The 24,064-nt window shown below is 43.9% G+C and overlaps 2 protein-coding genes across 2 annotated transcripts in view; one reads left to right on the forward strand and one right to left on the reverse strand.

The window, feature by feature from the left end:
* Positions 1 to 24,064, reverse strand: part of LOC132264811 (diacylglycerol kinase eta) — a 49,115-nt gene that overhangs the window by 17,326 nt on the left and 7,725 nt on the right. The gene's annotated exons all lie outside the window — the stretch shown is intronic.
* LOC132264595 (uncharacterized) lies at positions 2,348 to 3,454 on the forward strand. Its single transcript, XM_059764844.1, has 3 exons — positions 2,348 to 2,488; positions 2,597 to 2,977; positions 3,044 to 3,454. The coding sequence occupies exons 1-3, from the start codon at positions 2,422 to 2,424 to the stop codon at positions 3,337 to 3,339; spliced, it is 744 nt and encodes a 247-aa protein (XP_059620827.1). The 5' UTR covers positions 2,348 to 2,421; the 3' UTR covers positions 3,340 to 3,454.

Genomic DNA, 24,064 nt, shown 5'->3' on the forward strand with positions numbered 1-24,064 from the left:
AAGGACAAGTAGGAAAAAAATGTATTGCCGAGGGGAAATGGCTCTACGATTATGGTGAGTGCTTCTGTTGATGTTCTGACTGGCTAGTCACTTTTTATGATTTATTGAACTGCCTCGCGCGCCGTGATGGACATCCTTTTCTGAGGCATTGCCTTGGACTCCTCACAAAGCTCGTATCCTTGGCTCGTTGACTCCCCCATTTATCACAGGGAGGAACCACAGTGAGGAATCAATTCTGAAGGGTCACTGGCGGATAGGCGATACGAATCTCCCGAAGTGAGGAAATGTAAACAGACTTGAGCCAATTTTCATTAGAATATTCGATGACGCACGAGGGATGACTGTTGGATGGGAATTGGAAAAAGGTGTTCTCACCTTTTCCTCGCATCTTGTCTCGCATTCCGTTCAGCTTCATCAAATGAGTCTGACGGCACATGAAGGGTGAGGAAAGTGAATATCAATGAGATGAATACTGAAGCGGCAATTTATCATTTGGAAATATTTGCGCAAATGTCTTATGGCATTCACCCGTGGTAAATGCAGAGCTCCATCATTGCTCCAGACATTTCTAGCTTGAGAAAGTATCACCTCCAGGCAAGTAAGTGTGTTTATGATGAAAATTCCCCAAGTGTGACTCTCTCACTTTTTTCCATTTGACTTTTCAATTTAAATTACCTGCCTTACGTGACATGCATAAGTTTTCTCCCACTTAACTCTCATGCTTTTTTCTCTCTCTTCTGGCTCTGGAGTAATGCCATAAATTATCCTAAAAGTGTCCTCCAACTCACTCCCAATACAGCCTGAATAATTCATTTTCTTTTCCAATATAACCCTCCTTGGCAGAGGATTCATCAGAGCCGGCGAGCGATATATTGCCCCGGGAATTGACGAGGAAATACCCCGTTATAAAGCAATGATGAACGTATTGCACACCGGCTTTTATTGTGGTCTTTATCCTTCACCTTGCGATACATCCCCCAGCCAAGCAACCCCTATTCCCATGACATTGACCTGCCTCTGATGACTCTGTCTTTCCCCCCAATGAAACAGCACGAGAGGAAAATTCCTCCGAAGAACACAAAGGAGAAAAAATGGTAATTGACTTTGTGTCCTCACCAAACATCCATAAAATATTCCCAGGCATATCGTAGGGGTTGTTCATTGTCAAACTATCACACATTTCACTCCCACAATCCACAATTTCTTTCGCCGAGTGGGAAAGCTTCGGCATATAAAGCGACATGGTATTTAATACAGTTTTGTGTCTATATTTGCTAGTGAGCAGCCTCTCCAGGGTGAAGTTTGAGGCCTTTCCCCAGCAAAGTACACCTTTAGTGGTGAATCCGAGGCCTTGACTTTTTAATCGTCAGTCATATGAACTCTGCGCAATACACTCCCAGTTTCACCCGCTTTTATGAGGCGCCCCAACCCTCGGGCGGCACAGTGCTCATTTAGCTGGTTTCCTTCCATGTCCTCTTCACGCGTGGAACGGCGAATTAAAAGCCATTAAATCCACTTTATGGGGCGCGACGGTCAATGGGAAGTGTGGCGTTCTCAGAAAATTGATTGGATTTGCCAAACATTTCTCAGAACACGCTTCTCCTCACTTGTTGAAGAAAATGAGCATTTGTGTTGCGGCAGAGTAAACACATATTTGCTGAGTCTGAGGATGATTTAATCGGGAAGAGAATTGCAGGTAGTGTCAACAGACGAAAAGAGCGCCAGAGACACACAAATAATGACTTTCCAACCGGCGAGAGAGTGAGAAATTTTATGGTCGACCGAGCAAATATATTCAAAGTCACGGTCATGAGATGATTATTGGATGGAATAAATATGAGCCCGAATAAACCTGTTTCTCTTTTACGATGCCGAGGAAAAATTAAATTAACGCAGAGTCTTCGTTTTTTCGTGTGTGCATGATTTTATTCGTGGTGAGGAAGGTCATGGATAAATGCGGCGGAAGGAGGAAGCCACACGCGGCGGAATTTATCAGATCGGGGCGGGAAGATGACTGCAGATTGGATTCCGCGTGCTGCATTCGGTCAATGAATCACGCATTTCAGTGGCGTCACAATCTGATTGAAATGGAAATTCTGCGGTGACAATTGTCATGTCGCTCTTCTCCTCCTCATCACTTATCCGCGTCTACAGTTCGTCATTTGAATGCGCTCATACATTTATCATCAGAACGAGATGTGCTCAAGGTGAACCTCCGCGGAACCCCGGTAAAACACAGTCCACTCCGCAGTATTTTACCCACCACTGACATTCTGGCCGACTGACGGAGTCTATTGAACAAGAATGCCTCCTATAAATACGGGGTCTCCCCGGGAAAACCACGAGTTTGCTAAAGACGCGCCGTGAGTGAGTGGATCGCACTAGACTCAAAGTTTTTCGGTAAATATTGTGGGTGTGATAATGAGGTTCACCTTTTGGACATTTGTCGTCTTCTCCAGTGTCATCGCCGTCTTCTGTCAGAGACTACGTAAGTCTTGAATCTATTTGAACACGTTGCGCGGTAGTTGAAGTGAAAATACATTCTCTGGGTGTTTAGCGAGTGGGTCATGATCATCAATGTTTGGTTGCATTTCAGCCGATGGCGTCACACCTTGCACGGAGAATGATCCGCAGAGGAACGACTGCATTCAGGAGCAACTGCAGAGGCTCTTGCCACTGATGAGGAACGGAGGCGGAAGCACAGGCTTCGGCTCTATCGATCCGATCCCCTTTGATGGTCTGCCTTTTGAGTACAACACAGCCCAGACAAAGCTGACATTCACGCTGAAGAAGGGCACGTGCTACGGCTTTGGTGACACTCAAATCAAAAAGGTGAGATCTCAGATCACAGCCGACGAATGGAAATTCCACATCGATATCATGGTGCCGAGAGTGTTCATTGAGGCAAAGTATCGAGGACATGGTGCGATTAATGGCATGGCTCTAGGCTCGAAGGGTGACTTCAATGTGACTGCCAGTAAGTTGAGTAACTGTTGAGGAATTCTCCAAAGTCTTAATTCCCTTGGGTGTTTTCTCTCAACAGCCGGCCTGACGGGAACATTGAAGATTCGCGCAAAGAAGGAGAGCTCAAATGGTGAGGACTACATTAGAGTCAATCACATTGACTTGGTGCCAAAAGTGAAGACGCTCAGGACATACATTGAAGGCCTCGTGCCAGATCCAGAACTCAACAGAATCGCCCTGGAATTTGTCAACGAATACATTGCACAGAATCGAAATGATCTGCTAAAGGAGACACGCAAGTTCTTTGACCCTCTTCTAACGTCTGTCGCCAATAGCGTTACACTCCGCATTCCTGCACGGTATCTCCTACTCTAGTCCATCACGAGGAATTCGCACAGCTCGATGACTGAGCAATTTCTATATCTCTCACTTTATGCTGTGTCCATGGGAGTCCATGGTCTTCCTTGAATAAATGAAAGAATGAGCCATTGAAGAATTTCTGCAATTTTACACTCGAGAATGCGAATATTTTCCAATCGTCCCGCCCCCTTTGCCGTCTCGCATCGCTCCTCTATCGAGCCTGGTGAACGTCGGTATGGGCATTTTGATGTAACAATTACGATGATTACCCATGTAATGGAAGCCTCCCCCTCGAGTTCAAAAGATTTATGCTCTTCCCTGTAATTTTGAGTGTCTAATCATCACTCAAGAGCTCTTACATGAATCATAGGTATGGCGAAAGGTATGCTGGAAATTGTATGGGTAAAAGCGTGATGCTGCGTGAGTGGTAATTATCATTTCTCAGAATCACTTTGCATTTGAGTCATGATTAATCAAAGCAATTAATTTATCAAGTGACGCGTTCTACTATTTGTTATATCCTTCGCACATACTGCTTCCCTGGATTGCACCTGGGTGTGAGGCTGAGGCTAGGCTAGAGTATTTGCCAAAGGGTGGTCTTCGCGCTGCGCCTCAGAGTGGAGTGACTATGGAAATGTTCTCGCTATAATTACAGCCGGAGAAGTGAAGCTCATTATTCCACCCACTTGAGAGGTGTTTCTTGTCTGACGAAGAACCCTTACTTTTGCCGGATAAGTACAAACATCGCTCCATCAACTTGCGCCACACTCGAGACGTGGCCGCAAAAGCACTCATAACAGACCGCTTTAGTAATTCATTCCGGCCAGGGGACACTGACTACAGCAAAGACGTATTTATGGTCGTGCCTCTTGGACTCACACTGCGTCACCTTGCAGATCTCTCCATCAGCGCAGAGCCAAAGATGGGAATCGTGACGTAGTGAGCACATAAAAGATTTATTATCTTATCACTCTGTGCGGCGAAAAAAGAGACTTGAGCCCCTGCTCAATTGCCCTGCCATTCGTCTTTTGCGGGGTAATTGTGGCAAGCCGCCGCGCGGCACACAAGATGTGCGCCTTGGAGTTCAGAAAATTAGACATTAATTCGCCATTATATTCGATGAAATGAAAACCCATTTGGGATTACGGGCCTCTCGTCTCAACATGGAATTGCTTTTAATTTCTGCATGAGCAACAAATGCGATAAACACACGGCAAGCAGTTAAATGGTATTTTCGGATTTGTCGCTCTGCAGTTAATATGCCAAACTCCGAGAGGGCAATGCCACACAATTTTCCGCCTCCAAGACAGCGCGGGGTCGGAGAGATTATTTACTGACGCAATCATTTCGGGGCCAGAGAAGCGAGGCAGAGGTGCGGACGGAAATTTATGGGGGGCCCAGCCGAGGCATCGGATCCCCAATGAAATTGATAGAATTTGAATTTCTCATGCGAAAATACACATTGAGGAAACTCTGAGAGACGGAATTATCCAAATCGTAAAAAAGGAATATCTCACTTTTTGCTCCGAAAGCGGAGAGAGCACTAAATTTTAGCGTAAACAAGCACGAGAGATTTTTGATCCCCAACTTTTACTATCGCACCCCATAATCAGAGCTGAAGACTCCGCTTGTGAATATCTTTGGCTCTAATGCGGTGCCATTTCTTGGGGCGCCGCGCGCGGAGGGTTGTTTGTTGTGAGAGTGTCTCAGTGCGGCCAATAAATCATGATGAGATGAAAAATTGCCACTGGGCTTATGGCTATAATGTGAAGCTTTAGCCGGAGTTCATTGCCACTGGTTTTGGGGGTGAAGAAACCCCCAAATAGATGTTGAGGAGTTAATGTTTCGTGGAGTGAAGAGGGTTTCCCAAACACATCTCTCGTTGACTAGGACTTTTTATGGCTACAAGGACTTTTATTTCCGTCATTCATTTCCTCACTGCAGTCCTCGAGGGTAATTAATGAAACATTCACTCTCATGGTATCAATGGAAATTTCCGAGGGAAAACACTTGAAGCGTATAAACAGAGAGTCGGCGCTGAAATTTATGACTCGATATTTAATTTTTACCCACCTCAGCAACACATATTGTCTGCCCAAAGTCACAGCCGAATTGTCGATTTACTCGAGAGATGAGAAAATTAAATTGAAACCCCCCAACTTCGCAGTTAAATACTTTCCAAGTTGATTGATTCCTATTCACATTGAAGTTTATCGGTGCGTCACGAATCCGTGAGCGTTAAGAGCACTGCCATACCTTTTGGGGGGGAGCGGAAAGGGATCCCTTTTATTGGCCGAATCGTTATCTCGTTTGTTTGGGTGGTCCTCAAACTCCCTTTCGCAGATGACGACGTAAGACCAGAGATGACGCCATCAATCGAAAGATACTATTTCTCCGCATTTTTTCTCACCCAATTCTTCATCCCCCTCCGGCGGCGTGTCAATCACGCACAAGCCCAGGCAATTCAGCGTCTAGCAGAAGGCAACAGAGTGCGAAGCGATAGGGAGATTGTACTAAATAAATAAAGGTCAGGGGATACTTCTTCCTTTCGCTCTCCTTCTCGCAACCGACGGGATTTTCGCCAAAGGGGTTCGGATATTTACCAACCAGTAGACTAATTCCTCATCTCTTAAATGCGATTCATTTTTGTCCTCTTCGGATTTACATAAGACTGTGGCAAATAGAGAATCTCATTTCAATTATGCCTTTTGTGGCATTTGTGGAAGCTATGTGAAACTTTGGGGGCGAGCATTGAAAAATACCTTGAAAATCCTCTTACATCAATGCATGCTATTGAAATAATTTTCATCTTATCTGCAGGAGACTCAAAGTTGCCTTTAGAGATGCTCTGCAAAATGTATGAAGGCAAGAGAAATTGTTATGAGCTTTCATTTGGAGTTGTGCGGGTATCACAACACACGGCATATGATAACAACCCATTGATGTTGATCACATAAAAAGAGGTCGAAAACAAGACTCATCCCCCCAAACCATAACCGTGACTGCTACACATTTTCCTCGCTGGAGCAGCAGGACTGCGAGCTCCAGCAGTTTCCTCACCTTGGGCTTTTCAGCCCCTCCATTATATGAAAGATTAATGTGTCTCAGTGCGTGGTAAACTCATAAATATTTCCGCTGTATTTGTCCCAGCGTGTATTGAATCGGCACGGGCCCCGGCGGAGGGAAAGGCCGGGTGCGCATCCTGTGTCTCCCTGTGGAGATGAGCCCGTGGCGGAGAGAAATAGAGATTTGCGACTGAATTTACTTTCTCGTGTCGACCAAATGTGCGTGTGTGGGAAATTTCCCTCTTTCCCAGGTAAATCTGCCAGGCTGAATTACGAGATTCTCAGCTCTTTGGCAAAATCCCTCCGACAAAAGACGCTTCTATCGTCCATAAATTGCGTATGTCTGTATATCAAGTGGAATTATCTCCGTTTTTATGGATATAAATGCGGTGAGAATTGAATTTCCCTCACCACAGGTGCACCCCTACTCACAATCCGCCTTTGGATGATACTTCCTGCCTGAGACAAACCACAAAAATTGGGTCAGAGGTCGATTATTGTCTCTGCTCGGTGACATGGCAAGCAATTATCTGCCACAACTCTGCACTGGGCTGCCTTATTTCCCCACCCCGCGTGTTATCCATTATGTTAGTGGATTTCGCAGCGTGGGCCTCACGAAAATTAGACTTCCACGAAATCTCTTTCCACCCCCAACTCTAGGGGAAAGTAATTCGCAGCAGAAAATTGCAGAGATGGTGGAAGATGCTAACGAGACGAGTGAATGGTGAGATCTTTTGTGTATTATTCTTGCCATAACCGCGGTAGGAAATCATCCTCCCGAGGGATGAGCCATGTTGAGGTATCACTCTGTCATACCTCTGTCACAATAAGCGGTGAATAAAATTAAACTTTTACCAGGATTTTTATACCTTCGCGTTTACCTACGCTTACAGTGGAACGACAAAGAAATACCCAGTGAAAAAAGCGTTCACTCTGTGTGGTCACACGAGCCTGAGGTTATCGAGTTGGATTCAGAACACGTTCTCGGAACGCTTTTTCGAGGAATTTCCGAGAAGGGAAGGTATAAAATGTCTCCCCGACTTTTCCCATGATTTTGTGTCACACAAATACACAAAATGAACAAGACTGGGCGATTTTATACCCTTTTTTACAGATCCTGCGCACCCCCGGATTAGCAAAGATATAATTTCTGAGAAAAACCACCCACGCTGGCGATATGGGATTAGAGGGATTATTCTGATTTCCCTGGGAGGCAACCCAGTGAATTTCCCCCATGCACAAGAACGAGTAGGTGGTGCTCGATGATGAATTGAAGCCATGAGAATTCAATTCACGAAACACCTGCTTCGGTATTCGGAAGAAATTAAAAGAGAATCAATGGTCATGCGGGTTTTCAGGCAATTCACAAATAGATTTTCATCTCCTTAGCAGTCCATGAGCCACCCTCAAACCCTCCGCACTCTGGCAAATCTGGAAAATGTGCACATTTTGTGAGAGCTATGCTATTTGGGAAAAATCCTCGCACTCAATGAAATTGTGAAATTGAGATTCATTGACAAAGTTTGGTAATAAACATTCTCGCAGCAACTTTATCGCACATCCTTGTTGGGCATGAAAGCTTTGGGATTGGGGGCTTAACAGGCAAAAAACTTTATCGACTCACAACATTGTCGTATCTCTGCGTGCCGCTGTGGAATTTCCCATCCACTCCAATATCCGCAATGTGGCCTCATCCTCGAGATAAACGCCACGACGGAAGTGACAATGACGCCGCCAGAGGGTGGGCTTTTCTTTGCAATTTGGGAACATTCTTCTGTGCAGCGGCACAGGACGTGCCTATGCAATCCACAGATTCACATTATCCTTTTCAGTATTCACAAACATAATCTGTTTGCTGTTTGATTATGGTGACGTCGGATTCAGTCGGATACAAAGCCCTTGTGACGATGTCACAACAAAAGAACTCAACGAGAGGACACTCCAAGAAAATAATGCTCGTCCTCAGCTCACACTTCTCTATTCCAGCGCTATTCACAGTACTGAAACCACTCTTTTCCAAATTGTCTGGTGAATCATCATCAATTTTGTGACAAGTTCAATGATAAGTGGAAGTAGTTTTCATACGAGCTCCACCTTTTCCCACTGCAAATGACCTACTTTCGTGTGCGAGATGACTCTCCTTCTCCTTGACATTTTATCCTTCCGCCAAACCCTTTCTGGGGGTTGCGGAAGCTGTGAAAATTTGTTCACGTTCCTCGTGTACTTTCAGCGTCGCACATCGTGTATTGAATGTCAGTGGGAAGAATAGGAAATAAATCCCCATGTTTATCGCTGGGAGTGTTCTTCCATATCATTCTAATGGCACCAATAAATTGGGTATTTGTGCGGAAAGAGGAAGACCGAGAGAAAGTAAAAGTGAGTGCGCAGACTTTCGTGTGATTAATTCTTCATCTTATGCGATTTCTCACCAACCTCAATCACTGACCATCTTCTCCGTAATGCTGAAAGACCGCATCGTTTGAATTGTGGATGCGGACAAGAAGCCAAAGCCCTAAAACCAGGGAAAGCTTTTAGCATTCCACCCGATCAGATACATAAAGTGAGCAACACATCTTCGCAACTTCAAATGTATTTATTCAGCAAATAATCCAGAAAAATATTCTCAACCAGAGTTTGAGGGTGGCGGGATTAGAGCGTCTCACCCATGATCATCATGATGGTCTGGAAGATGGAAATTCGTCGAGTGGAAAATATTTGAGAAAAGTGAATTTGTGTCTCTTTGAAAGTCACACAGTTGTGTGAAGGGAAATAAAAACTTGCGTAAAAAGTCTTTATCCGTCGTGGGGTGGTTTACCCCCCATTCACCCCCTGACCTCAGGCACACGCTTTCGCCCGAAATTGTGTGTGTGTGTGTGTGTGTCACATCTGTGCTGAGGGATGTTTTCAGGCGGGGATTTACATTAAAAAGAAAAGTTTCCTCTGACAAATTTCCATGGGTGTGCTCGCGAAAAGCTCTCGAGACTGGAAAATGACAAAATATTCCACGTTTTGCGCTTTTACCGCCACGGAAACTTTTGGCGGAAATCACAGCAGATGCCAAACGATTGAAGTTCCACCTCTAATGACCGTTCTCATTAAATTGACATTCCGCTGTGGCAATTTTTCACCGGAATACATCAGTCGCTTTCTCGATGGTGTGAAAATTCTTCAAGTTTTTGCTGAAGCTTCAGGTGGAAAGAGTTATTTTCACATGAATACAAAGGCGCAAAAGGAGTCTTCTTAGTAGAAAACGATGATAAAGAGACTTTTGAAAGTTAAACTTGCTTCACAGAATTTCTATATACGTAATTAAATTAATCATTCTTATGTTGGCATTTCCACTTGACAGAGTTCAAAGTTTTGCTCTTGATTTTACTCATATTCACGATATTCATACTCAAAAATCTTTGTCTAACTTTGTTAATTTGGTACGGTTCAAAAGTTTCCGGACAAATTCAAATCAGACTTGAAAAGTCACTTGAAATTTTTCATGAAAATTTAGGCAAAATCACCGTATTTGGCCTTGCCAATGGAGCGCTAATGAAGGGCATTCATAACAGTTTACATCTCTAGGCAAAGTGTGAAAATTCCTCATTGGCACGTGAATTGCGGGGATAGGAAAAGGTCAATTGGAGGGAATCCCTTTCCGGCACGTGTGTTTTTGGGACTGAGACAGAACAGATGATTACCATTTCTCCTCTGGGACCGGTGATGTGTGCGAAAGAAGAAAGTTTCCGATAATTAGGATAATGTGCTGATGCCAGTAAATCAATGAAGCGAATTGCGTTTCTCACTGTGCGAGAGCTTTTTGCGTTTCCTACATTCTTTTCCACCCTCACGGCGATCCACACTTTGACACTAAACGCCGGATGATTGTGATTATATCGGCGACAGACACTTTGTGGCCCATATAAGAGGAAATCTTGCGTCGATTGGATGAATTTATGGCTCCTTTGCACAATGCTGAGGTCAGGAAAATTTTACCATTTCACTGGGTCTTCATGGGTAGTGACCTTTTCCAACCCCTGATGTTTTTCCCAGTGTGGGGAAAGAGAAAAGAGATGACTTTGGTGGAAAAACGTCAACCCCCAACTTGAAACCCAATTAAAAGCATGTGTGTTTTTGGGTTACATGGTGATTTTCATGAGAGAAAGTGTTCAGCCAACGATGGGGAAATTTCTGGGAAAGTTCTCAGAATCCAAAATCGACCTCTTCATCCTTTTTCACAACCTTCTTCTTCGCCACATCACATCCGAGTTGATTGTTTGCCATCCTGAGGATGTCGAAAGATTGGAGATCCGGTGAAAAGGATTGGCTGTGCATGATTTTCCTCATAGCACTCAATCTGGGTGACTCTGAAGGGTTTCCCACGGCAACTGGAGGATGGATAAAGTTTTTCCTCCATCTGGATATTTGCCAATTGCCACTCTGGGGACATTGTAACCCTTTTCCATCTCCTCAGCGGTTGAGGTTTTGGAGTGCTGAGAGTTTCGGCGACGTCAATAAGACGAGACTCTCGTTTGTATTTAAAGTTTAATCAAAACTTTCTGACTGCGAGAAGCCATAGGGAAGAATTGGCGAATATATACTCTCACCCTATGGTGCCAAACGAAAATGAACATCTGACGTCATCGATGCCACTTTTCCCCCCACCATCTGCCGTCACTCCCGAGAGGGGGTCATGAGTGTATTAAAAGCATCTCCCGCGCGACTTTATCAAAGTTTCATCGGGGAGGCTGACTGCTAAATAATACACCCTGCGCTGGTGGCATTTTTGGGGGTGAGAGACAGTGACGTGTTCCACTTTGTCTGTGAGCTCTGGGGATCGCTTCTCGTTTGTGTCTAATTGAATGAATTGTTCTCCGGAATGGAATTTTCCCTGGGCGTCTAATTCAATTAGGTGTCGCAGTTCGTGTTGAAAGTTCAAGTGGCGCGTCATCATTACATATGTAGGCAAGTTGAGTGCTCGCCGGAAGCTCTCAGCTCGGACATTACCAGGCAATATTGTACTTTCCTCAGAACTCCTCCCGGCCAAAGAGGCGGAAGTGTGCGACACGCATTTTATGAAAAACATTTCATCCCCCTGCCAAATCCATTCCCCCCTCCCTCCAATTCCTATTCTCAAGTCTTGTTTGTGAGTGTGTGCATGAAAAGGGAAAAAAGGAGGAATAACAATAAAGCTTTGTGCGAAGAATGGCAAGAGAAATAAAAATCTCTCATAACTCTTAAGCGTCTTTAAGGATTGAAAGGCTTCTTCTTCTCCAATGTAATTTCCCTTCACGTTTCATAGTATGTTTGCACGCTTCATCGCCAAATATTTCGGGCCAAGTGTGCGGAGCCTTTTCTTCAGGAAAAACAGAGTTAATTGGATTGCAAGTTCTGCTGGCAGAACGCCGATCATGAAAATCTCCAAATGCGCAAAGGTTTTTTTTTCATCACTCCTGCAGAATCCAGTTCTGAAAAGATTTTACAATTTATCCGGTGAAATCCTAGAATTCAGCAGACGCAGATATTTGGTCTGTTCGTGACGTCAATCTCCGTGCTTGCCATGTATGACGGGCTCCGCACGATATTGCCTCCTGGAGAAAGCGTGCACAATACACAGGAGATGGCAAAGAGGAAAAAAAGTCCAATGAACTTGACTTGAGAAAGATGATATTTCAGCCACAATTTCAGGGGTGGGCTCAATTTTAGTTGAAATTTATGTTGAGACATTAATTTTAGTTGGTGTTCAGCAGCGAAATTCCCCGAGACACGGCACAATATAATGTCGTTTAATCATGAAAAGCTGTCATAATTTCCATATCAATTAAATGAGTGTGTTTGAAATTTTAGCCCACCCTGAGTCTCGAGGATGATAGCGCACATTTTGCACATCTCCGTGGCATTTTATCTCACCACGTTTCACCATTCAGCTGGCAATTTTGTGGGTTTTATGGCCAAGAACGGGCGAAATTGTACCTTAAACGGGAAGTGATTTGTGCGACTGAAAAGTCTCGCTCTCATTTGGGGAATCTCCTGTTTTTTCACCCCGCCTTACGCAGGATGCTATTGTGTGGATGCCTCGAGGCAACACACCTAATTTGCCCACGCGAGATTGATGCTCATGTAGCATCAGAAGCCGCAAATGCAAGCCATCAAGCGTCACCTTGAATGGCTCTTATCGCACCTCAGAAAATCTCCCTGAAAGCCAATTACACCCCGTCTTCCGTTTGGCGTGTTATTTCAAAAGACCGGGTGGGAAAATACGCCCTCACTCGTCCCGTTATTGCATCATCGAATTTCAGGATAATCCAATTGCAGTGTGTTTTCCTCACTGACGTCACGCGATGCTTGATAGCCTCTAAGTGCATTTAATTTCCTCTCCATGAAAATCACTCAATATCAATTCCTCAACAGAGTGGCGCAGCACTTTTCCGAGGTGTTCAGTTGTGTGACGCGCTTTTCATTCTCTGGATGGCGGTTGTAGAGAAAAAACACATGACCTTATTGTCAAGATGAGAATTGAATTATGAAGGGAGCGAACGCAGTAAAAATGAACAACAACACTCACTGGATTTCATTTCGAAAGGCGAAAAGTTAGTTACAGCTCTATTTTTGCCTCCGTGAGTGCCTTCAAGTGTGGGTGGAAGGGTGAATAATTGCAAATTTAATGCGCAATGAATTTCATTTCACCTCAAAACGACACTCTCTTCCACACCAGATTTTCATGGTTGGGAGTAAAAGCAATTTAACGCACTCTTCGCGCCTTTTCACCCTCCACTTTCTTCCGCATTTTTCACTCCCGAAATGCCAACGTCGCTGACGTATGACGCAATTTTCGCGAAATTTATGTAAAATGTTATGCATTGTGTCACGCAGATTTACCTCAAAATACACTCTCAGATGGGAAAATTTTTCCCCAAGGACTCAAATATAGTGTATTACAGTAGATAGTTGGTAGAAATCGATTTTCCCGAAATCAAATCACCGAATAAATAGCAATTCTGGAGATTCTGATCTGCTAAAAATCCATTAAATTCACAAAAGCTTTTCTATTTTCATTTTTCGCTCCATTGTGACACTGTGGAATCTCCTGATGAATATATAACATCACTTTCAACGCTAGGCAAGCGGTTATTGTTGCAGAAATGTCGAGGATAATTGTAACTGTGTGGCGCAGAGGATGACGTCCAGGCAAAATGGAATTACTGAAAGTGTCTCTTCTGTGAATGTCGTCGGAATATTCCATGCCATATAATCGCACCTCTTCGACCCACGCGCTCGACGTGTCGAAATTCCACGGTCTGGCAAACTAAACAATTAAATATTTGAACAGGGATTGACAATTAGACCGTCTATCTGCGAGTCACCCTTCGAACTTGCGCGGAGCTGCAAAAAGGGCGCGCATTTGTAATTATGAATTCCTTTGGCACCTTGTGTCGGTCAGAGGAGAGGTGTGGGACCTCCCGCGGAATTAATGTGATTAGCCGGGGAATTGCGTCGTTATCATTGTTCTGTGGTGCGCATGGAAAAATCAATTTGTCACATGTATTAATATTCGAATGTCTTCCCTCCCACGAAGGGGTGGCAGAATAATTAGGTGGGCAAATGTGAAGTGTCACGAGGAAGGAGTTGTTATTCTCACAAATACACTGCAACCAGCGGCCATATGAAGCTGAAACGCGAGGCAAATGAGAGCAAAACAGCCAAAAGTGGGAAAATACTACGAATCATTGCGTCTTCGGCGTCACAATTGCGTTTAAAAATAGTTTTTGGGACTATCACAAAAGAGGGGCAAGTAAATATTTAAGTTGCCGAAATGTTTCTCCGCTCGTGATGAGCAATTTTGCGACTCATTAAATTTCATCGAAGAGTTTTTTTTCCTTCTATTTGTCTTATTGACAAATTGACCTATCATCGGATTATTAATCTATTCTTCTAAACATTTAAGAAAGCACTTCTAGCATGGAAGTTTTGGGTTGATGGTGAGCATTTCTTCGAAATCCCTCTTGGGCTTTTATTAAGACTGTTGAGCAGAAGCGTTCATGGAATTTCCTCATACCCAATAAAATTCCAAAGCAACGCGTGACGCTGAGATGCAAATGGTTTATTTTTCTTTCGTCGAACTTCCTCTTGTCGAGTGTGAAGACTGTGTGAGAGGAGTTAGTGGAATTATGGAAATTTCTCAGCGCTTCTCAGGCAATTGATGCGTGGCGCAATCTTTAGCGGGAGGGTCGAGAGATGGGTGGTGTTTTTGGATAAACATGAGTGTTTCTTCTCAGGACGCTCGGGTCGGTGTCGTCATCAATTTTCCCAGACGCCCTCCGGCAGCATCAACACGTCACGCATTTTCTCAGTCTCGCACGCCACGAGGAACCAATTTTCACCTGGACGCCTCGCGAAAGCGTTCACCTCGCAACTTGATTCATTGGGGTGAATTTAATTTTAATCTTGATTTTAATTAATTTTTCCTAAAGTAGCATCGCTAATACAGTGAATGTTAATAAAATGCATGAGATGTGATTAATGTCCTGACACTGGAAAACGTCCTGTGGAGTCCAAAACCGTGAGCGAATGACTTTTTCCGAGAATTTTTAGGGGCTTTTCATGATACATCCAAGAGATTGTGAAATATTAATGAGAGAGCGAGCACGGGCATTTTTTATTATTTCCCTCATGAATTTATTCAGTGGAAGGCCGGTCGGCAGTTGGGCGGAGCGGAAGCTCGTTTGCCCCACGAGCCTTTCCCAGGCATCGCCACACATCATGGGGCTGGTGATGCGGTCGAAACCACACTGGGAGTGACGAGGAATCAAAGCATGGCAATCCATGCGAAAATTACATACCATTTGATGCAAATGCGACCATGACAGGATTAATCAATTTGCGGGTGTGTGATTTTAGGAGTGATTAGTGCATAAGTGTCCCATTTATTCCTTCAGTCGCATGAAAGAACTTCCAAACTTATGCTATAAGTATAAACACGCTCGTCAAATTTACACAGAAGTCAGATGATGAAATGCCTCGTGGTGGAAATTTGCTGAAAATGTCCCATTGAGAAGCCACATTGTTTCAAAAAGGGTAATTTCACAAACTTCTCTACTTCCTCGCTCATGTGGATTTTTCAGGAAGACTTAATTAGGAAAATTCCTCAGTCCCCGCGGGAGTTTTAGCGAATTTGTCAAGAGTCGCACACAAGAAATCTCGGGTATTTTCTGCATGAACTCTTCTCCATGAAAAGAGGCAAATATATATTCAATTTTCTCGGTAAAAAGGTACACAGCATTTACCGTTTGTCCTCCGTGGCAACAAAGGAGTGTTGTCGCTTCGATGTAATTTAAATTTGATCCAAGCTCCTTCTCGGGGAAAGTAAATGAGTATATGAGACAATTTTCTTGTTCCACGTGCCACTAAAAGCAATGACGTCGATAATGAGAAAAGGAGAGGGATGGAATTAAGCTGCTTGGGGGAAATTCAATTGGAAAATTTGTCCGAGAAAATGGGACAAGAATAGATGCTCTGTGGTCTTGCGATCTCCATATCTTCGTGGTATCAAATTCAATTTTCAACCTCTTCGCCATCTTCCCAAATAATACCATCATCTAAAGTCAGTGTAGCCCCTAAAGCTACATATAAAAACACACTGTGCTTCCATAAAATTGGAATTTTACAAGCCGTGACTCAATTTTTCTCTCGCTTTGTTTCTCTTGCTCATGGAACTTTTTCCCTATGTGTTGGGATAAAGACAAAAAATACCCCCTGTGGGGGTGGTTGTAAATTTTTTATTTCCCACACCAGAAGCTTCATCACGGCCGAAGGAGGAGATACACTTTAAGAGCCTCGCCGAGACTGTGCTTGCATATGATAATTATGATTGTGAAGTCAACCAATGTCTCGGGACACTTTGCAAATAGCCGAGAAGTGAGGCTTTCCCCACTTGGTAGCAATATCTGTAGACTCTGTGGCACGAAGGCTGCGAGAGAAATGCAAATGAGGGGTGAAAATTTGAAGATGAAGAAGCTGTGCAGAGGTATTAATTCCTAAATTGAGCAAATAATGCTGCCGTTCATTTTTACAGCCGCAATAATGAACAGATTTCAATCTTTGGGAGTGCACAGGAGAGGGAAAATCGCCGCAGAAATCAATAACCCGTTGACGTCATATTTTCCAGAATCACGATTCACATTTCGTGATTTTCCACATCAATGCCCGTGACAGGTGGTTCTCCGCCCCCGTGGAACTTCGGCGTGGACTTGAGTCTGCGGCGATCGCTTTTCAATTAAAGCTCCGAGAAAGGAAGTGCCCGGGATTCGACTCCATGGCTGATGCTGACTTTATTGCGCCGTCGAGAGGGATGGAAAGCACGTCTCGGCACTTGCTGTGTGTTTTATTTTCAAGAGGGTGGCCAATGTTTGGGGCTGAAGCACTTTATCGCCGTCCCTCGGCCCATTGTTTGTCCCGCACTCTGGTCGTCGCTCCAGCTGAGATCTCGAGCTTCTCCGGGAGACAAGAAAGAAGAACAGTGCGGAGCAGTCAATTCCCGGAGAATTACGAGGTAATTTACCCAATCAATGATATGTGCCATGAGACACTTTGCCACTCCCAAGACAACTCACCGCAGAGGAATCGAGAGGATCTTTATGGCATTATCATGGCAAGCACTTTGAATATTTTACGATGTGTCGCAACTCATACGTCTCTAATCAAATTTCCCTCTTCCACCCCCTGACGAAGTTGCGTTGGCAAAAGTTGTATTCGTCTTTGGCGAACATCATTAAAAACGCATTTTCTCCCCGCGAGCAGAGTTTGCAATTTGCACGTGCATTCGAGCGGCATAACACTCACGCCATAACTGTACACGCGCTCACGATGAAAGCCGCAATAAAGTGATTATAGTAACTTAATGTAACTCGCGCATTCAGGGCAAAAAGACAGACTTTTCATTATTAACTTCCAACCCTCAAACACCGCGCACATTGCCTTGATACCCACCATCCCTTTGCTCTTAAGATAATCACCCTGAGACGAGTGCCTCTCGCCATGGAAACGTCTCACCGTTCAATTATTCAGCAAAAGCATTTTAAGCACTCGATGACAGTATTTATCTTTGAACCGTCACCGAGAGAGTTCCTGAGAAACCCACCAATGATAATTGAGTGTATTTTGATGTATTTACAATCAATGGCAAGAAAAATTCCCGAAAATCTCATCCAATCTCGTGCGTTTACATTGGATGATTTTTATTAACGAATAACCCATTAATATGATAAAGTTCAAAGAATTCCTTCTTCGCCTTCACATAACACAATCAATTGAGGCTTTGTGATGCTCATCTGAATAATTTCAAATCCTCTTACCAGAGGATATGAAATTGACAAATTAATATTCCAATACGCAATGAGCGGATTATCCCATCCTCTTCCATGGAACTCATCATTTCCGATGAACTTCCGTACAGCAATTGGGGTATCACTGTCTGGAGAGTGAAATTGTGTAATACACATAAATTGATGATTATATTGCAGCATATACTCCTACAGATTTCCCAGGATTTCCCATGACCACTCATGTATGTTTAAGGGCTGAGCTTTTTGGGGAATCTCAGTGTACATTACCGGTACTTTTGCATGAATCATTCAGTCGGATTACGGGATTCCCACGAGATTTATGGCCCAATATTGTGTGGACTAGGCGCAATTTCAAAAATAGCTCTCAATGTCACGCGATTAAAGACTTATATTCCATCTGTGGCGCCAATTTTTTCGCCGGGGATTATTTGTAGGCAATCGTGTTTGTCCCGGCACTTTGCAATATCACTTCTCTCAGTGAGATTGTGGCACGAAATAAGGTGAGATTGCGGAGGAAAACACAGTTGAGCCACTCCTTGGAAATGCAGTGCGACAGAGAAGGGTGGAGAACATTGATGGAAACACACCCTCGGATGTTGTTTATTCGATACTCTTTGACCCCGAATTGTCTGTCAAATGCCAATGCGAAGCACTTTCATCTCTCACACTGAAGATCCACGTAAAGAAGACACACACACAAGTGTGAATGTGGCCACTTTGTGTTGTTGCGTCAGGATTGCGTTAGAATAAGGTAATAGATCACGTGTGACCTCAGCAGGACTTTTGTCATTTTGATTATTGAAATGCCATTATGTCGCTGTGGATTTCCTTGTCACTATATCATCGTGGGCGAGAAGGGGATGATCCCAAAATAAGCACCCTTTCGATGGGGGGGTGTAAAGTGATAAATACTCGATGAATGTCTCTTGTCGTAAGACAGAAATATCAGCAACACGGGGGAATTGTTGTCGTTCATTGAGAGAGAGAAATGTAATTTGACACAATTATTGTGATAAGGAAGTATCTCAAGGGGCCTGATATTGTGATTTGCCGCCTTGTTGCCGTGAAATTAATTAATCTACGTCACACAACTTTTAATGTGCGTTAATTGGATCATTGTGCGGTGGGTGGAAGGGAATGGGAAAAACAGTTGCGTTGCTGGCATTCAGTGTGATAACAACATAAATCCACATACACTCGATGATTTAGATATGTTTCTGCACAGTTATTCGCATGAGAGACCACAAATCACCGACGCCAATTATCACCTGTGGGATTTTGAAGAGGGAACGAAAGAAGCCTAATATATTGACCTCATACGAGGTGGTAATTCGTGATTAGTCCACAATTTCTCAGGAGAGCAAACAACTTTCAGGTCACAAGCACACAACTGTATCATTCGACTCTGGGGTGTCGAAGTTGATGGTTCTACTGTCTAATTGCTTCTATATGATTGGATTAGAAAACTTTGCCAATCAATATATTGATAAGCTATCGCTTAATTTAGTGGAGGAACAGGTTAGTAATAATCTTTTCCCACCTCACAAGTGTGATTGTGATTTCTTCCCACCGAAGCATTTGTGGCTTCGGCAGGCGCAAGGCTGCAGTTGGAGCAGAGGATTATGCAAGAGTGCCTAATGAGGTCAGGACCTATTTTTGAGAACGGGACACGACCTTCAGGTGGCAGGGGCGATATTTCAGCACAATCCCAGAAATGTATTGATTCGCTGTGAGCAATAATAATGGAGTCAGTGGAGCAAATGCAGGGCGGAAGGACGCAAGAAGCTGGGAATTTCACTTGATCTACCACTAATAGATAGGAGTGGTCTGGTGGTGAGAGTTCCCGCATTCTGTGGCCAGATTATTCGCTTCTGATACATCCAATAGGGGCGCATTGTGCTCGGGTATTGAGCAAATTCCACGCCGCATTCAATTGAACTCCGCATATGAGTCGTTTGACGTCACATGGGAGCACAGTGAAATTGTTTTCCATGCGCTGGCAATATATATATTGGAAAGTTGAATTTCCATTTGCCACAGAGGACGATGGACGTTGCCAATCGACATAATCAATTTCGAGGCAGAGCATCAACCTCAGAATTCCCCCAAGAATTTGTCTTCCATCAGTGCACAGTGAAGAAAAGTGATTCAAACTTTTGGGAAATTGCGTTCTATATTCAAGTTCACTTTATATATAATATACAAAATATATATTTGAACTCATTTTTTGCCGCTGACGCTTATTAAATAGAAAGTATAGACACCTTAACCCAATTTCACTTGCCATCCGGTGTGCTTGGCTAATCCACCCCGCATTGCCATGTAAATTGTGCGTTTTTTCTGTGCTAGGAAAACAACGTGAGGATATGGTTAGTGTTGGCGAGATGATCAGCATGATAGGTTAACAGTGTGCGGAGAGGAAGAGCATATGGCGCTGGGCTTGAATCAAAAGAAAATTCTCCCAATATCGCAGTTGTGAAATCACACAACTGGACTGTAAATGTGCAATAGCAGATCATGAGCGGGTTTATTTTTAGCCAATGGAGCGCAGAAATAGAATCGTGGCTTTCTTATTTTAACACCCATCGAGTGTCCCGATTTTAATTTTCACATTCGCTTCCGACGCCTTCGCGGTGCTAATAACCTCATTTGACATAGAAATTTCCCACCAAAACACACACATTTTCGCGCTCACGCGACCAAAATGCACTGGCCGCACTTGCAGTCTTTTTGTGGCGACGACATTGCATGCCAGGGGGTAAATTGGACTGAGCACATGATGATAGAGCACGGTAATTAGCATGGATGTCTCTGAATCACACACACTCAGCATCGCCATGTCGTGCATTTATCATTTTGCCAGCGCCGCTCTGCATCCCAGCACTCATTGTATGCGATCTCAAATTGAATTATTACACGGTTTGCGGTTTTGTGAACTGAATTTTCAATTATGTGCCTTTCTTTGAAGTATGGAAATTTCGAATTTAATTTCTCCTGCGACTCTTGGCAAATCGATTATTTACAATGTTCGCATCGGGCCCGGAATAAACAATCCCCTAATGAATATAACATGAAAGTGCTGACTGTCTAATTGACGTTCTTGTAGTACGTGTCTACATGGGCGAAGTGATGCAGTGCGGGTTGGATCATGTACGAAAACAAGGTATGAAATTACCTGTTTGGATACAGAAGCTGATGGTGCTTAAGCATTGCGGCCGGGGAGGAAGAGGAGGAGGAGAGAGCTTAATGTGAGTAGAAAGAGTATAAAAAGGGAGATTCGGGGTGTGGGAAAATACAGGACGCGCGGATCGGGAAAGTGGTGTATTGCTCTTAGTCGGGAATTGCTCTTGAAGATCACACTCAACACTCAAAAAGTTCAGGCAAAATGTGGCGGACAGAGTGTCCCTTCAACTTTGACACACAACACAGCAAAAGGTAAGTTGTTGCAGGGCCAAAACAGCGGATGCGTGGATGCTCTCGTCGGTCTGTTCTGATGCTTGGAGCCGCTTGGCGTTCGCAGTCCAACTGACGACACATCGAGCGCGCCGTCTGGTTTTGTAGAGGAAAATCCAGCGCCAAAGAAGAGCCTCGTGCTCTCGCCGTCGATTTCCCACATGGAAACTCATAGCCAGGAGAGCCGCTCTCGCCTTTTCCACTTGCGCTCTCTCCGCTCTCTCGCTCTCGGTTTTCTCACATGCGCGCTCTCACGCGGGTCCACCTTGCTCGCCACCCCACGAGAGGCCACCCACCGTGAGAAAATTCGAGAGAATCTCCCGTGAGAATATTCCGAGGCATTCGGACTCAGCATATAATTTGCCGCTCAAGTAAATCTGTCGAATTAATTATTGAGCACAAGAATTGAATCCGGCAAAAGTGCACTCCAATCCTGACAACGAATTGTGTCAACACAGAAATTCTCTGCCAATTCTCTCCAAATGGAGGCTTAACGAATTGTTTGCAGATCTGCATCGAGACGCTAAAATGGAATTGTTCTCTATGCTAAAATACCGAAGAAGTTTCTAATTGTTTTTGTCTACCAGATATGTTGGAATGACACTTTTCCGTTCTTTTTTGTTGAAAAATTGTGAAAATTAGAGTTTTTTTTTCCGTAGTTGGCTAGGAAAATAATTGTGCAAGTTCAGATGTAGCATATTTCATGTAAATGGGTCAAACTAATTTTATATAATTTCGTTTAAAATAGTTCATGCAAAACTTTAGAAACCAAAGAGTTTGGAATATCAAGATTGAAAATCAAATTATTACATGGAAAAGGAAAACGCAATTAGGAACTTTTCGTAATTTGAACAGTAATTTGTATGCTCTAACTTTATCATCCGAAAGTCATGATTTCTCATGTGAACATCATGATAAGCTAATTTGCGGACAAGGTCGATGTGCCTTTAGTGCATTTCATCTTCAAATCAAGTCTGTCACATTCAGAACTGACCGCAAACGCCGCAAACATCTCACGAGCATTGTCCTGTGCTTCGATATTCCGCATAAACATCACACCTTCCAGAATTGTATCTCCCTCAACCCAACTTCACCCTTTCAACGGAGTTTATGGGTTGTGAGACTATTGAGATTTTCCAAAGAGTCAACAAACACCCCGAGGATGGAGATTGATTTTGCTACTGAAATATTTATTCTTGCTGGAAAGTTAAACATTATGCGGAAGACACATATGATTCTTACTATTTCCAGAAATTCTTCCCATACTTTGGGAGGCACGAGCTTGACAGACAGTGTCTGTGCAGAGATTTTGCAAGAGCCTCCCAGAGGAGACAATTCAAATGATTTTCGTTCATTAGGGCGAATCATGCCTCCCCACACAGACACTCCAGCGGCCCCCAGGAAGCAGACGAGGGTGAAATTGGGGGTATAGGCAGGCAGCAAGGATAATGAAGTGTAGTGAAAGTTTGCAAACTCGCAGTGCGTTCAAATATTTGAAGATAGCGCCTCCGAGTGGAGAAAGTTTGTGCAAAGTGCCTTGTGCGCACTTTGGGAGGGAAAAAACAACAAAGAATCCAATTAATTTCAGCTCTCCTCTCATTACCATGTGAAATTTCATCTTCCATTAATAACATTCTTCTCCGGAGGGCGGCATTTTGCCCTGGCACGTCAATTTCAAGGCTCTCTCTCTCTCTCGGACATCACCATATAAACACCAACTTCCTGGGCCAATTTGATTAAACTTCCTCGATTTCGGATCATTTTCCGCGTCATCGTGAAAAATTGCCCTCCTGTGCGTGTTATCCTTCGAAAACAGACGCTTAATTAGCTAATTCGGGGGAGAATTTTTAATCAATTCGCAAGAATTGTTCTGTTTTGATGAATTCCCCAAGTGAAACCGCATCCAGTTGGTTTCTTTTGCCACGAGACAGGGTGCAGCGAAGGGGAGCATTTAATGGAGCCTCAATCTCATGGGAGAATTGTTGCAGCCAGAGTCATAAAAGACTGCAAGACAACAAAGTGAATTTTGAGTGCAAAATTGCTGGTAATTGCATGACATCCACCCAACATCATCTCATTGGCGTTATTGAAAAATTCCTGCAACAGCCAGACGGGGTTGGTGTTGGCTGGACGGGTGAAATGGGGATGTCCTGTGGTGTTTTTCATTTACCCCCGTGTATCCATCGTGGCTCGCAGTCAATAGTGGAGCTTGTAATAAGGCGATAATTGCAACTTGGCGCGTTACACAGCTCCTCTCTAGGGGTGGATTAGAGGGTGGTTTGCGGAGAGTCGCTTTATGGCTTTCCACTGTTGCTCTCGTCACTGTCTGGTTGAGGGTGGCCTCACGAGGGGTGGCGAAGTGCAGCTAAAACTTTGATAGATCCTTTATTGTGGGAACAAATGGCGAGTTTGGCGCTTAAGTGTCTTTCAATATAGATTCTTTATGATAGAGTAAAATGCCGAATGGGATAATGATGGAGTATCAGTGATTCCCTGCCTTGTTGCTAAAGAGGGAGAGAGCTTTTTCTCTCATACACAGAACAGGTGATTAAGTGGAAGATTCCGAAATTCCACTTAATCTTGCGACATTAAGCAAAATATTCCATGAATTCCCTAATCACTGATGTTACTGCTCAGCACGTGCGTGTACTTATCAGCCCTCGGGGGTTGCGACTCCCCAGCGTCGACTGTTGGGCACGGCGGAGAAAGACGAAGACCAACCACAAGGTTAATTGTCAGTTTTCCTCGACAAAGTATCGCCTGACGGTGAGGCGCAGTCTGGCTCTTGCTGGTGTGTCTCAAACAGAAAAGGTAACCTTGTGATTAAATTGAAATTATACATTGAGATTTAAAGCAAACAAATGATGCGAAACTTCCACATTCTCGCTGGCT

The sequence above is a fragment of the Phlebotomus argentipes genome, unplaced genomic scaffold (assembly GCF_947086385.1).
Source record: "Phlebotomus argentipes unplaced genomic scaffold, Phlebotomus argentipes genome assembly contig_2, whole genome shotgun sequence".
Taxonomy (NCBI): Eukaryota; Metazoa; Arthropoda; class Insecta; order Diptera; family Psychodidae; genus Phlebotomus; species Phlebotomus argentipes.

What these genes read in the sequence shown, in the direction of transcription:
- LOC132264595 (XM_059764844.1), top strand. Translation starts at nt 2,422, where the DNA reads ATGAGGTTCACCTTTTGGACATTTGTCGTCTTCTCCAGTGTCATCGCC. An exon ending in CGTCTTCTGTCAGAGACTAC is followed by an intron (nt 2,489 to 2,596) that starts GTAAGTCTTGAA and finishes GTTGCATTTCAG; the next exon opens with CCGATGGCGTCACACCTTGC. An exon ending in TGACTTCAATGTGACTGCCA is followed by an intron (nt 2,978 to 3,043) that starts GTAAGTTGAGTA and finishes TTCTCTCAACAG; the next exon opens with CCGGCCTGACGGGAACATTG.